This window comes from Trichechus manatus, unplaced genomic scaffold (genome assembly GCF_000243295.1).
Source record: "Trichechus manatus latirostris isolate Lorelei unplaced genomic scaffold, TriManLat1.0 scaffold00161, whole genome shotgun sequence".
NCBI classification, from domain to species: domain Eukaryota; kingdom Metazoa; phylum Chordata; class Mammalia; order Sirenia; family Trichechidae; genus Trichechus; species Trichechus manatus.
Window position 1 is genome coordinate 5,936,849 of NW_004444097.1, and position 14,500 is coordinate 5,951,348.

Sequence of the window (14,500 nt, forward strand, 5' to 3'; positions counted from 1 at the left end):
TGAGAAGTCCAAGCTGCACTAAAGGGAATGGCGAAAAACAAGGCTCCAAAAATTGACAGAATACCAATTGAGATGTTTCAACAGATGGATGCAGCACTGTTAAGATATTTGGAAGACAGCTTCCTGGCCAACCAGTTGGAAGAGACCCATATTTGCACCCATTCCAAAAAAGGTGATTCAACAGAATGTGGATATTGTTGAACAATATTAATATTACACACAAGTAAAATTTTGCTGAAGATCATTCAAAAGCGGTTGCAGCAGAACATCCACAAGGAACTGCCAGAAGTTCAAGCTCGATTCAGAAGAGGACATGGAATGAGGAATACAGATCATTGCTGATGTTAGATGGATCTTAACTCAAAGTAGAGAATACCAGAAAGATATTTACCTGTGTTTTCTTGACGATGCAAAGGCATTCCACTATGTGGATCATAAAAAATTATGGATAACACTGCAAAGAATGGAGATTCCAGAACACTTTAATTGTGCTCATGAGGAACCCATACAAAGACCAAGAGGCAGTTGTTCAAACAGAACGAGGGTATATATACCACGTGGTTTAAAGTCAGGAAAGGTATCAGTGTTGTACCCTTTCACCATATTTATTCAGTCTGTATGCTGAACAAATTATCCAAGATTCTGAACTATATGAAGAACGCTGCATCAGGATTGGAGGAAGACATATTAACAACCTGAGATATGCAGATGACACAACCTTGCTCGCTGAAAGTGAAGAGGACTTGAAGCACTTACTGATGAAGATCAAAGACTACAGCCATCAGTATGGATTGCACCTCAACATAAAAAAAAAAAAAAAAATCCTCACAACTGGATCAATAGGCAACATCACGATAAACAGAGAAAAGATTGAGGTTGTAAAGGATTTCATTTTACTTGGATCCACAATGAATGTCCATGGAAGCACCAGTCAAAAAATCAAACAACGTATTGCGTTGGGCAAATCTGCTGCAAAAGACCTCTTTAAAGCGTTGAAAAGCAAGAATGTCACTTTGAGGACTAAGGTGTGCCTCACCCATGCCATTGTATTTTCAATCACCTCATATACATGCGAAAGCCAGACAATGAATAGGAAAAACCAAAGAATTGACACCTTTGAATTATGGTGTTGGCAAAGAATATTGAATATACCATGGACTGCCAGAAGAATGAACAAAATCTGTTTTGGAAGAAGTACAGCCAGAATGCTCCTTAGAAGCCAGGATGGTGAGACTTTGTCTCACATACTTTGGACATGTTATCATGAGAGACCTGTCCCTGGAGAAAGACATCATGCTTGGTTAAGTGGAGGGGCAGCAAAAAAGAGTTAAGATCCTTGTGGTGTGATGGATCACTTTTTGTAGCCTTTCTAGCCATGGTCTTGTAACTCCCACCCAAGTGATTGTTCTGGACAGTCTTATAGGGTAGTTGTGACCCACCAAAGGGATTGGTCAGTTTTGCCATCCCACTGGGCTTGAAATGAGTCACCCCAGAGGCGGGAAAGAAAGGATCCCACCATCACCAAGGAATAAAAGCCAGGAGTGGAGAGCGCATCCTTTGGACTCAGGATCCCTGCACTGGGAAGCTCCTGGAACCAGGACATTGAGAGAGAGAGCGAACTGTAACACTGAAGACAGCGAGAACCAGCGGCAGAGACCTGGCTGCAGGAAACAGCGCTATGTGCTTCCCTGCCCACGGAGAAAGCTGAGTGCCTTTGGGCAGAGGCCTAGGGCCAGGGAGAGACATGCCTGTGAGCAAGACTGGGAAGAGGCTGACCAGATGGGAGAACTGTATCCTGAGCATTCCTGAATCTGAATTGTAACTTGTTACTTCCCTAATAAACCCCCAAATCATGAGTATTGTCTGTGAGTTCTCTGTGGCCATTGCAGTGAATTATGGAAACCAGCAGAGAAGTAGAGACTGCCTTCAGAAGCACTGTTGGTGCCAGAATTAGTAAAGATGGTGGAAAGAGGAGGCATGTCTGACCTCCGCCTCAGAGGAGTCAGCCTTGGGCTGTTGATCTTGATTCTCCTTCCTCCTTGTGCAATTAGAGGAGGTCAGAAACTGCCCCCATGTCGTTTTTACAGCCCTGAACGAAATGTATTGACACAGTGGCTGCAACAGTGGGCTCAAGCATAACAGATTGTGAGGACGGCATAGGACCTGGCAGTGTTTCGTTCTGTTGTACATAGGGCCGCTACGAGTCGGAACTGGTTCGACAGCACCTAAACAATAATGTGGCAATCAGATGACGTCTAACTACAAATCCATTGCTATGCAGTGGAAACATGTTCATGTGAAACTCTAAGCTGTTATTTTATATTATTTTATTCTGCCAGTTCTTTTAATCCTCTGCTCAGAAAAACTGAGATTAGAATAAAAAATTCCATTCCTCCTGAAAACAGTGTGAAAGAAACTAAAATAAAAAATAGGAAACCCGTTTTAAATTTACTTATATAAACTCTCGTCTAAGTATTGATTTCACAGTTCAGTGACTCAAGTGTAGAGAATCAAGGAATTAAGTCCAACATAACAACCAGACTCAGAAAAAGTGAACTTCCCCGAAGATATCTGAATATGTACCTCATACTCTCAAAGGCTTGGAATCCCTGGGTGGCACAAATGGTTAAGTGCTCAACTACTAGCCAAAAGGTTGGTGGTTCAAACCACCAAGAGGTGCCTCAGAAGACAGGCCTGGTGATGTTTCCAAAAGGTCACAGCCTTGAAAACCCTATGGAGCAGTTCTACTCTGCACATATGGGGTTGTCATGAGTTGGAACTGACTCTATGGCAACTAACAACTGTCAGAGACTTACTCCTTTTAACTACCAATTATTTTCTCCCATCTAAGCCAACTGTTACTAGGATCAAAATTCTTTCTTGCACCAGGTAGAGTCTCTAGCAGAACAGAAGACACACGAGTCAAAAAAGGCATTAAATTAACTTTCAGAAGCTTGTTTCCAACACTGCCCTGGCGCTCCTCAGGGCCAGCCTGGTCTCGAAGCAAAATCCGACAATGGCTGCACTCTGGTGTGGATATACTGGCCACTCTCTGCTCCGACAGTGCCCACTCATCTATGTCAAGGTACCCGACTGCTACACCAACACCCCACCTAACAAATCAATAAATGCCCCTAAAGTAATAAAAAAAATTTAGTGATTTTTCAGGATTGCAGAAAAGATAGCTTGATGCTACTGAAAATACGGCCTGGCATTTGTAAAATCTATAGTTTTAGAGAATTTAAATTGACTTTTTTTTCCCTCTTCCCTATAGAGTTCCTAAATTCACCCTAAAACCTTCTTGAGTTTCCAAATAGCAACTGGTAGTCCACAATCCTTTTATTACATTAAGCCTACTGATAACTCCAGTAAGAGAATTAGCCTCTTAAGGAACAAATACAGCCAAGTTAACTCAGGGATTTTAAGACACAGTGTAAAGAATATATACTATTTTCAAATGATGGAATATGGCTCAAATACACAGTAGAATAAAATTTTTAATGCATGATTAAGATGTGCTCAAAAATATAAACCTACACTGAACATATGTGGAAAAGATATTTAATTGCAAAATAGAAAAGTAGGCCAGAGTACAGTTTTAAGGGTAATTGCTTCTTTATACAGTGTAGGTAATCTAAACAGGTCTTAGGGTTAGATAAACATTTTCATAAAGCAACAAAACATTTTAAAAAATAAAGCAAGAAAAAGGGGCCTGAAGTTATGTTTTCCAAAAAAGAATTAACAGTATGTCAGAGTTTTATGTCTATACATTGTGGAATTTAACAATCTTGTGATGAGAGCAAGTCACAGCACAGACATACAGCTTTCAGAGGGAAAAGTAAAAGTTATCTTAGACACATGTGTAGCATCACTGTAGTACAAAAAGTTCTTGTTCTACATACAAAAGCAATTTTTTTTCCGTAAGAATAATTTCTTGGGGGGAGGGGTTGGGGAAAGGAGTCCATGAAGTATTTCAGAAGCCCATATGCATTGAGTTTTCCAAAAACATTATCTTAAAATCCAGTGCCTTAAAGTGCTTTCATGTGGAAATCATGATGGAAGGCACAGAATACAGGTTCACATCCCCACTATGAAATTTTCAAAAAAAGCATAGATTTTGCAATTTCAAGTTATCTTGTAAGCTGCTCCTTCTAAGAACATTGTCATTCCAATAAAACCAGCTGCCAGCTTACTTAATTTCAATGACCTATGGAATAAAAGGCTTTTTTTTCCCTAGTAACTTTCATCATCTTCGTGGGAAAAATACCTATGCAACTGATGCATTATGAAATTAGAAAACATGCAAAATATTTACAAACAGAAAGTTTAAAAAATATTTGTTTCATATACATGTAAATCTACTTGGGTATAGCTGAAATTGAACAAATATAAAAGTTCTGCTTTCTAAAAAATGTTTTCAGAGAATCTGAGACAACTTAAAGCTGTACAGAGATTTCCTGGGAGAAATCTTCTCTTCATATATAAGTTTATACCTACAGGAATAATTCCAGCATCAGTCTGCCACATAATTATACACAACATTTGGTCTAATCAACAACGATCACCCTTAAAACTGTTCTGTTTCTGAGAAATTAAGGTTCATACTAAAATCAAAAAGAATTCACAAAAACAGTGGCTTATTGTGTTTTTGGATCTCGACAATCTTTATCAACTCATTTGGAACTGTAAAAAAAAAACTATTTACAGAATTCAGTTTTAAATACATTTCACAACTTCTAAAGTAAAGTTTTATGTTACAAGAATTCAGAGCTCATGGCTTAAGTCCAATTATCAATCTGTAGTCTCTTCTATTATCCTGTATTCCCATGACTGTACCCGAATTGTGTACAGTTCAAGATTGTATTCTTTCTTGACCAAAAGTAAAATCAAACTACATGTTCCTTTCAATTAAACAGCTTCTTTATTAGTCTGAAGACGAGTCATTGCTTCTAATTTCTGCCTGTAGGCCTCTGCTTCCTGTTCTTTCTTTAGAAGCTGCTGTCGATATTTTTGTGCTTCTCGATTTGCTTCATCCAGCTGTTTCTGAAGAGCTTCTCTCTCCTAGTTAAAAAAGAAAGATTTTCAGTTTTTGCACAAGTACTTTATTAACACATACAAGCATGCATCCTTCAGATACAAAATTTGTAGTAGTAGAAAGCAGCCACCCTACTGATACTTCCTAGCCATCTTATCTTTTCAACCAATTCAGTAAGAATTAAACCCCTCGTTTTGGGCTCCACACTATGACACATTTGATGACAGTTTCTGGGCTCAAGGAAATTATTTCCTAATTAGAAATAAGACTAACACAGAATGAACCCAAATTGATTATCTGTATTTTTAGTGAAGAGTTTTAAAGGAGTGGAGGTGGGGGAGACATATAATCCTAACTCTTCATATCTGTATTTGTGATGTTTTTGTCTAAAGGTAATAATTATAAAACAATATTTATTGAGCACTGACTATATGACTAAACTAGGTGATTTCTAGTAATAAGCCTCTAAGATAGATATGTCCATTTTACAGATGAGAAAAATGATGCTCAGAGATGATGTAGCTTTCCCAAAGTTATACAGTGAGGAGTTGGGTTTACGGGGTTCTGATATTACTATTTTTAAATCTATATTCCTGTATGATAACAAGCAAGATTCTTCACCTTTAAAATGAAAAGTGTTAATCTGGATTAGTGTTTCTTAAATCAAGTCATTTAAAAACCAATAAAATGTCTAAATTCTATACTCTGACCCATTAAAATTATACTGGTAAAAAATATCATGTATTAAACTACTCAATAAATCAAGAATTGAAATACAGCTCTAGTCCAATAAGAATGGTAATTTCCTCCTTCCCACTCTCCCTCTTTCATTACCTCAGGGAAAGCATTTCAAAGAACTCTTGCCTTTACCTCTGGTGGGCACAAAAACACAAGATGTCATCACAAGATGACAGCCTAGGAACAAGCAGAAAGGAGACCCAGGAGATGAGCCTCATGTAAGAAATTAAGTCCATTACCCTGGCAGTGAACTATGCAGGCCTTTGAATACACGAATGGAATGAGTGGTGGATGAAGGGTAGGGGCTGGGTGCTGCTTCCCCAGGCACTAGAGCCACCTCTGGTAGAAGCACTCATAACCATGTACACATGGTTTAAATTTTTACATGTGTCAAGAAATAAGATTCTTTGGTGGCAAAACTTTTTACTATGGATAAAAAATTTCCCGACTTGGTAGGAAATATCGGAACAGATGAACTCTAAGCATCTTTTAGTGTTAGCTATTTATTAGTATTTAGAACCATAAATATTACCAGCAAAGAATACACAATTATTTTAGAAGAGCAAACTGAGAGAGGTAAATAGTCCAACAGCAAATACCGTTTACCCCTATTTTTCTTATTGCAAAGTTTTATTTTAAGAAGCAGAATATATTTTAATATAAATGAAGAGAGTTCCCTTCTGCCTACTGGGCCAAAGAAGACTCCCTTTACAATGCATTTTTGGCTAAATCTATAAAATGTAAAAGGCAAAGATCATTAGCTCTTTGAATACACTTAATTCTTGAGACTGAGAGCATAGTTAACATTATGATAAATTTTTTTTAAGTGTTTTCAATTTTTACCTACTACTCAGGCATTTAGGAAGAGAACCTCTTTGCTATCTCAACTTTAAAGGCAAATAAAAATCTCTGAGAAACAGAAATATAATTTCTTATTTTACTCAGAGATCCTGTTTCCAAATTTACTCATCAAATGTTTAACGAACATACATTACATGCAAGACGCTTCCTTTATGCAAACAGTAATTTGGTTGTTTCACACACGAATGGTGCAAAAGACTGACATTCGAGGCTTATATTTAAAAAGAAATGCCAATCCAGTAGCTTTAACCTTTTGCAATAAAACTATAATAAAAAGAATTTTGATATTTTTATGTAAACACAGTTTAGCCTACTTCTGCGTAATACTAAAGTATTTTTTGCCTTAGTAGTCTAACACTGAAGAATTCCAGGAAAAATAAATTCTATTGATAATCGAGACTTGGTAGCAACAAGGAAGATATTCATCTTATGCTAAAATTCCTATATTACTTATTACTATGAGATTAGGCAATGAGATAACAGAGCAAGGATAGACTTCAGTTTGCTTTTTTATTTTCAAACATCATTCTTGAATTCTGTTTCAGCTAGCTGCAATTAACTCTAGTTTTATCATTTTTAATATATAATTTTCTAATACTCAAATGTGTATTTTGCTTTGGTTATTACAAAAGCAAAAATCATGATAGTGATTTATCTTCTAACATTCTTCAATATAAATTTTCGAAGAAGAATAATAGTGACTAATACTTATTGAGCATTTACTATACCAGCCATTGTATAAATCCTTCACATGCATTATCACCTAATCCTTACAACAATCTAATAACATAAGTGCTGTTATTTTCTCCTTTGCACTGATGGGGAAGCCAAGCCTTGAAAGCTTAAATAACTTGCCTAAGGTCACAAAATCATAAAATTATAAATTAAAATTCAAACCCAAATCCAATTCCATACCTGTATTTCTAACTACTATTTTTTTTAAGAGAGGGAGACTGGGCAGGGTGTGTGAGCTATCTGTTTTGCTCGTGTGTAAACATTAATTTTCTAATTGCCAAAGGCCAAATACAGTCCTGTTTTATAGATAAAGTTTTATTGAAACAGAGTCATACTCGTTCATTTCTGAATTGTCTGTGACTGCTTTCCTGCTACAACGACAGAGTTGAGTACTTGCAACAGAGACTGCAAGGCCTGTAAAGCCAAAAATACTATCTGGCCCTTTACAGAAAAAGTTTGCCTACCCTAGCTCGGAAAGAAAATGTTACTGAGAAGACATTAAGACTATAGAAATATTTAAACTATGGCATATATTAATTTTGCATCCAATAAAACATTGTATAAAGAGCTTACAGAAATCAATTTTAAAGAACAGTAAGGATACAATCTATTACTGGTTAAAGAACACAAATACTTCACTAAAAATAAATAAAATTTGTTAATAGACATACGCATTTCTAACCTCCATGGCAAGAAAAAAGTCAAAGTATTTCCTGAAGCCACAGAAGTAATTAAGTGATGGAGAAAATCTGTCACGCCTAATGCACTAATTGTATTTTCTTCCTCCCACATTTATAGAGAATAGTTTTCATTTCAATTCAGAATAAGCTAATGTTTATTTATGGAATAAATCTGTAAATAGCACACTTCTTCCAGAGATATCTTGAATGCAGTAATATCAAGGGCTGACAAAATGATATAATTATTGCAATGTAGTGTCTTACTCATAACTTCTTCAAATAAACCTATTTCACTTCCTATATTGCTATAATGTAGATGTAAAAGCCACAGAATTTATAGTACATTTTCTACAATTTAAACTAATTTTTCCCGAGATTATTGGTAAACATCTCCATCATCAGTTGGGAAAATGTATATATAGATTCTTAGCACCTTCACTGTAGACAGTTGCTCTGGTGATTGAGGACACACACACATAGAGCAAACTCAAACATAGTAGATTCTGTATCATGAGTTGATTTTTAATTCCTTTAGGGCAGGGTTACTCAATCTCAGTATTACTAATATTTTCAGACTGGGTAATTCTTTGTTGTAGGGACTGTCCTATGCATTGCAGGTTGTTTAGTGGCACTGCTGGCCTTTCTCCACTAAATGCCAGAGGCACCTCCCCAGTCATGACAACCAAAAATGTGTTCAGAGACTGTCAAATGTTCCCTGTGGATCAAAATCATCCCAGTTGAGCACCACTGCTTTAGAGAAACTTTGAGTTAATGGCCAAGCTATCACTTAGAAAGGAGTATAAGAGTCTGTTCCCGAGACAGCTGTATTGGTCACCTAAGGAAATAAATCAAAATAATCACTTCATGCATATAAGGAAATAATTACCTGGTTTGATGAAAACATTGGAGGTCATCTCTTCATTCTATAGCCCCAAGCCTGACTCTACCATCTATTCTCACTGTACGCTTCAAGATCTCCCTGTAATACCCCTAAGAGGTCATGCAACCTTGACCTGAACATTTCCAGAGATGCAGAGTAAGATTTCCATCATTAGAAAGCTTTAATTAATGAAAATAAAACAAAAAAAACAAACAAAAACACTCTTCTTTATACCAAGCTAAACATCTATTACCATAAAGTTCCATCTCCTTGGTCCTAATTAATTTATATACCTCAGTTCACACTTTCCTGTTATTTGTGATTATTTATGTCTCCCTGGTCTCTGAAAGTCTATAAGAGACTGATGGGGCTGAACTCTGAGGAAAACAGCAACTATCACTGGCCATTAGGTAATAAAGGTACAAGCTGCCCAGTCATTCTGTTTTAAAAATAAAATTTGTTGAATTGAGTACGCTTTTATTTAATTAAAATTCAAGTAATTTAAAAATAATTTGTTTTACTAGATAATTAAAGCGAAGTACTGTATAACATTTTTTCCACTTATATGCCTGAAAAAAGATTTTCTAATACATCAGAAGAAGATACGCTAATAAAAAGATTATTAAATAATAAGTATACCAATACGGTTCAGTGGAATAAATTATTAGTCTGTGAATAAGAATTTCAACATACTGAATATCACTTTAAATTCTGAAGAAATAAAACAAACAACTTTCAGTAACTTTATTTAAAGTCATAATTCTACTAAACTTCCTGGTTAAACCATGAATCAGATCATTTTTAATTCAATAATATATTATTTGTGATTATTGCCAAAGATGTATCAGTCTTATATTTAAATGAATTTGTGCGAGGATATTTTCTAATTGTCTTTAGTCAGAATTATGGTGTCTTTCAGTGATTTTTTTTATAATCCTCTTTTCCATAATAACTAGAACCCTTACAAAGAATTACTAAATATTTGCCAACATTCATTATACATATATTATCAGACACTATGAATATATGTATAAATGAGTATATTACCTTTTTCAATTCTCATAAAAAAAAATCCTAAAAAGTAGATACTGTTATTCTAAATGCCAATTGGGAGAAAATAAAATTGAAGCTCAGAGAGATAAGTTGCCTCAAAGCTAAAAGGGGCAAAAGCTGAGATTCAAATTTAGCTCATAAGACTTCAAGTCCAATGTTCTGCTCTTTACACTGCAGTCGCTCAATAACTTTGTTTACTTTTTATATAAGTTGATACCAGATTCAGGGGACATAATTTGATTTACAGCCATATGAGAAAAAAATCCTATGATGCAACTAACTATGGTTTAGTTACACAAACAAACTAGCTTGGGTGAGAGGAAAAAAACTGAATCCTATGAATAGCTAATCTAAATTAATTTAATTTCCTTAAAGGACTTAATAGTGAAATTACCAAGTATCTGCGACTTATTAAAAAATAACCCATTTGACAAGTGGCAATCTTCTTTAAGAGGATCCCCTAACCCAATTTGGCACTTACATTTCGTTTTTGAAAGAAACAAAAATGTTGTCATATATGGTGACATTTTCTTTTGGTGATTTGTGAGAATGGATATATGTAAGTTTAATAAAAATAAAGGATGGAGTGCAAGAACCAAAGACATCCCAATGTTAACATAATGACAGACTCTGTTACAAACAAATTCTTCACTCATTCATTCATTCATTCAATATTTATTTATTGAGGGCTTGCTATAAGGCAAAAAAAGACAAAAGGATAATACTATGCACCTTCATTCTGTATCTAAACAACACTTTCTGTAATAAATATAAAAGACAAAAAAAAATAAAGAAAAACAAATTGAATTTATTTTTGATGACTGCGGCAAAACACACCGGGTAAAAGACTCCTTACTTCTATTTCTGCAGATTCCACCCGGTTTTCAATTATTTCGATACACTGTCTCTTAGCTGGTGGTTCTTCACTTATAACAGTTTCTTCAGCAATGTCTGTTGCTGGTACTGTTAATACTGAAATAAAAAAATATATACATTACTTCATTTCAATAGCTTTAAAAGAAATAAAACTAGTCCTGACATTGCTGACACAACTGAACTAAAATAAATATATTCCAAAACAATAATTTCAAAACACTGATTCACTTTTTGTGAGGATATCTATATTTATCTTCTTCACCTTCTTGCTTTCTTACAGTAATCTTATTACTGGAAGTATGTACTTATTTATTTTTTAATTTTAATAGATAATATATTCATTTATATGGCTGGAAAATCCAAACAATATTTAACAAGCATACTTTGAGAGGTCTGCCTCCCAACCCTGCTAACACAGATAACCATTTTTATTCCTTGTGTTACTTCTTGTGTTCATTCATGCAAAAACAAACATGAATATACATTCTCATTTTTCTCCTGTTTGTATACAAAAGGTAGCATATGTATATAGATACATTGTTCTGCATCTTGCTTTTTTCACTCCATATATCTAGGGTATCTTTCTGTTATCAGTACTTAGAGAACTTCTTTGTTCAGCTGTATAATATTCCATTGTGTGGCTATACCATGCACGTTCTGTGGACCGTCTGCTTATAATGTTTGCTGGTCTTTCTACTGGGTTTTGGACTTTGTCTCAATTTTTAGTTAATTCTTTCCATAAATGTAATATAAAATTTACATACAGATATGTGCAGTCCTCACTTTGCACATAAAAATGACCGGGGCTAGCCAAAACTTTGCAAAGCAATCTTAATAACCAGTGGAGGAAATTACAATTGTTCCACGAACTTTAAAATTTTTTGTCAAAACAATGAAAACTCTCTTACTGTCAGTTATCTGTATACACAAATGGGAAAAAGTAGTAAAACTAGTACTTAATTAGTACACTGCCATTTAAAACATTAGAAAGATTGAGAATTAAAACTTTTTTTGGTAAAAAATTTATCAAGAGTAGTTTGACCAGTTTTTCCTTCTTTGTATAACTTACCATACTGAGTAAGCATTTTTTCTATGCCTTCGCAAATTGTCATACTCTTTTTTTTTTAGCAGAGCAGAATTTTTTTTTTATTGTTATGTTTTATTAAAGTCAGTTAATACCATAGAAATTAGCCAGAGAAATAATTCCCACCACTTTTCTTTCTTTTTCTTCCTCCCCTCCTTTTTTTGATTTTATTTATTTCTGGTGAAAATATACACAGCAAAAGATACACTATTTTGACTATTTCTACATGTACAATTCAGTGACACCGATTACATTCTTCAAGTTGTGCAACCATTCTCGTTATTCTTTTGCAAATTATTCCACCACCATTAACGTGAATTCACTGCTCCCTAAGCTTCTCATCTAACCTTTTGAGTTGCTGTTGTCAATTTGATGCCACATAGATAATTCTTTAAAAGAGCACAATGCTCAAGGCAGACATACTTTACTAATTAAGCTAAATTATTATTTGGTTCAAAGAAGACTTCAGGGGGTAATTTCAGTTTGAGGTTTAGGTTAAATTCACACTTTTTGGAGTCACTGAGGCTGGATGAACCCCCTAAACTATTACCCTGTCATACTCCTTTTTAAGTATGGATCAGCTTCTAACATTTTATCCTTTAAATCTTCAATGCCATGAATTATCTCTGAAGGTTCCTTTAATACCAAGTTTTTTCTTTTTTTTTTTTGCTAGTATCACTTCTTCTGGGACATCTTCATCCTTTTCATCAAAACCACTTTCCTCATTTATGTCGATAAGTTCACCTTCACCAAGTTCCTCCGGCTGCTTATTAGAGTCTTCTGAATAGCAACAGTGTAACCATTCTCGTCGTTAGCTATTTGTTCTACTAACTTTATTTATGTTTGATTCACATTTTACTTGTAGCATTATCACTTTTTGTTTCTTTGTCCTTTCATCTGTGTCGGCCAATTCTTCTTTTGATTATCCATTTTTATAAACTGTCACATAGGTTTATCACTAGGAGGCAAGGAAGCAATACAACTCCATGCTTTGCTGTCGAGGTATGAACTGAACCATAAATACACAGTGTTCTATCACAGACAGACTTTGAAAAAAAAGTGACGTGATTAGTCACTGATCATTATGCATAGTGATTTGTGGGCTAAAGAGCTATCAAGGAAGTTGGTGCTTTAAGAAGTTATCACAGCTAATATACCACTGTACGTGAAATTTGAACCACATTGCTAGAAGACTGGCATTATTTAACCAAACTGTGGGAACTGCAATTACTGCATACTGGAACTGTGCAAAGTGAGGATTGCCTCTATGTGTGTGTAAATGTATGTGTATGTTTTAAACTAGGGAGATTAGTCCTTTGCCTATATTTCAAATATCTTTTCTGTTCTCATTTTCTGAAATTACTTATGGTATGTTATTCACCATACAGAAAGTTTTGATTTTTATGTGGCTAAATTTATCAACCTTTTGTTTTCTGGATTTATGCATCATGACTAAAAAGGCCATCCCCACACTAAGGTTATAAAAGAGTTTGTCTGTGTTTTTCTTCTAACACTCTTACACTTTCAGTTTTATTTTGTATATTTAAATCTTTGTGCCATTTTGGATTTTATCTGAATGTACAGTAAAAGGAAAGGATTCACTTTTTTCTAGATGGCTATCCTGTTGCCCCAACACCATTTATTAAGGAGACCATCTATTTTCCAATGATTTGAGATACCATCTTTATTCTATTCTATTCTTTCTATCTATTTATCTATCTGTCTATACAAGAAGAAAATATTGAAATTGTCAGGGATTTCATTTTACTTGGGTACACAATCAATGCCCATGGAAGCAGCAGTCAAGAAATCAAACGATGTACGACATACTGCATTGGGCAAATCTGCTGCAAAAGACCTCTTTCAATTGTCAAAAAGCAAAGATGTCACCTTGAGGACTAAGGTGCACCTGACCCAAGCCATAGTATTTTCAATTGCCTCATATGCATGCAAAAATTGGATAATGAATAAGGAAGCCCAAACAATTGATGCATTTGAATTATGGTGCTGGCAAAGAACACTGAATATACCATGAACTGCCAGAAGAATCAATATATCTGTCTTGGAAGAAGTACAGCCAGAATGCTCCTTAGCAGTGAGGATGGCAAGACTTCATCTCACATACTTTGGACATGTGATCAGGAGGAGTCAATCCCTGGAGAAGGACATCATGCTTGGTAAAGTAGAAGGCCAGAGAAAAAGAGAAAGACCCTCAGCGAGATGGACTGACACAGTGGCTGCAACAATGGGCTCAAGCATAGCAATGATTACGAGGATGGTGCAAGATCAGGCAGTGCTTCATTATGTTGTACACAGGGTCGCTATGAGTCAGAACCAACCTAACAACAGCAACAACATATTTCTATGTGTATTTTGGCTTATTTCTGCACTTTACATTTGTTTCATTGTACTGTCTGTATAGTTTGGAAAGTTATATGTCAGCTGCTGTTGTTGTTAGGTGCTGTTGAGTTTGCCCCTGACTCATGGCAATCCCATGTGTTACAGAGTAGAAATGCTCCACAGAGTTTTCTTGGCTGTAATCTTTACAGAAGCAGTTC

At 35.2% G+C, this 14,500-nt stretch overlaps 1 protein-coding gene across 3 annotated transcripts in view; it reads right to left on the reverse strand.

Moving 5' to 3' along the window:
- Positions 1-3,481: 3,481 nt before the first annotated feature.
- The window catches only part of GABPB1 (GA binding protein transcription factor subunit beta 1), a 101,290-nt gene continuing 90,271 nt past the window's right edge, over positions 3,482-14,500 (reverse strand). For 2 of the 3 annotated variants that reach the window (XM_004386308.2, XM_004386307.2), the window contains exons 8-9: positions 10,839-10,954; positions 3,482-5,061 (exon numbers count right to left, since the gene is read on the reverse strand). In XM_004386308.2, coding sequence (XP_004386365.1) covers positions 4,909-5,061; positions 10,839-10,954 — 269 coding nt within the window. In that variant the 3' untranslated portion in view covers positions 3,482-4,908. The remainder of the gene's footprint in view (positions 5,062-10,838; positions 10,955-14,500) is intronic. The other variant, XM_023740667.1, reaches the window with a different exon arrangement.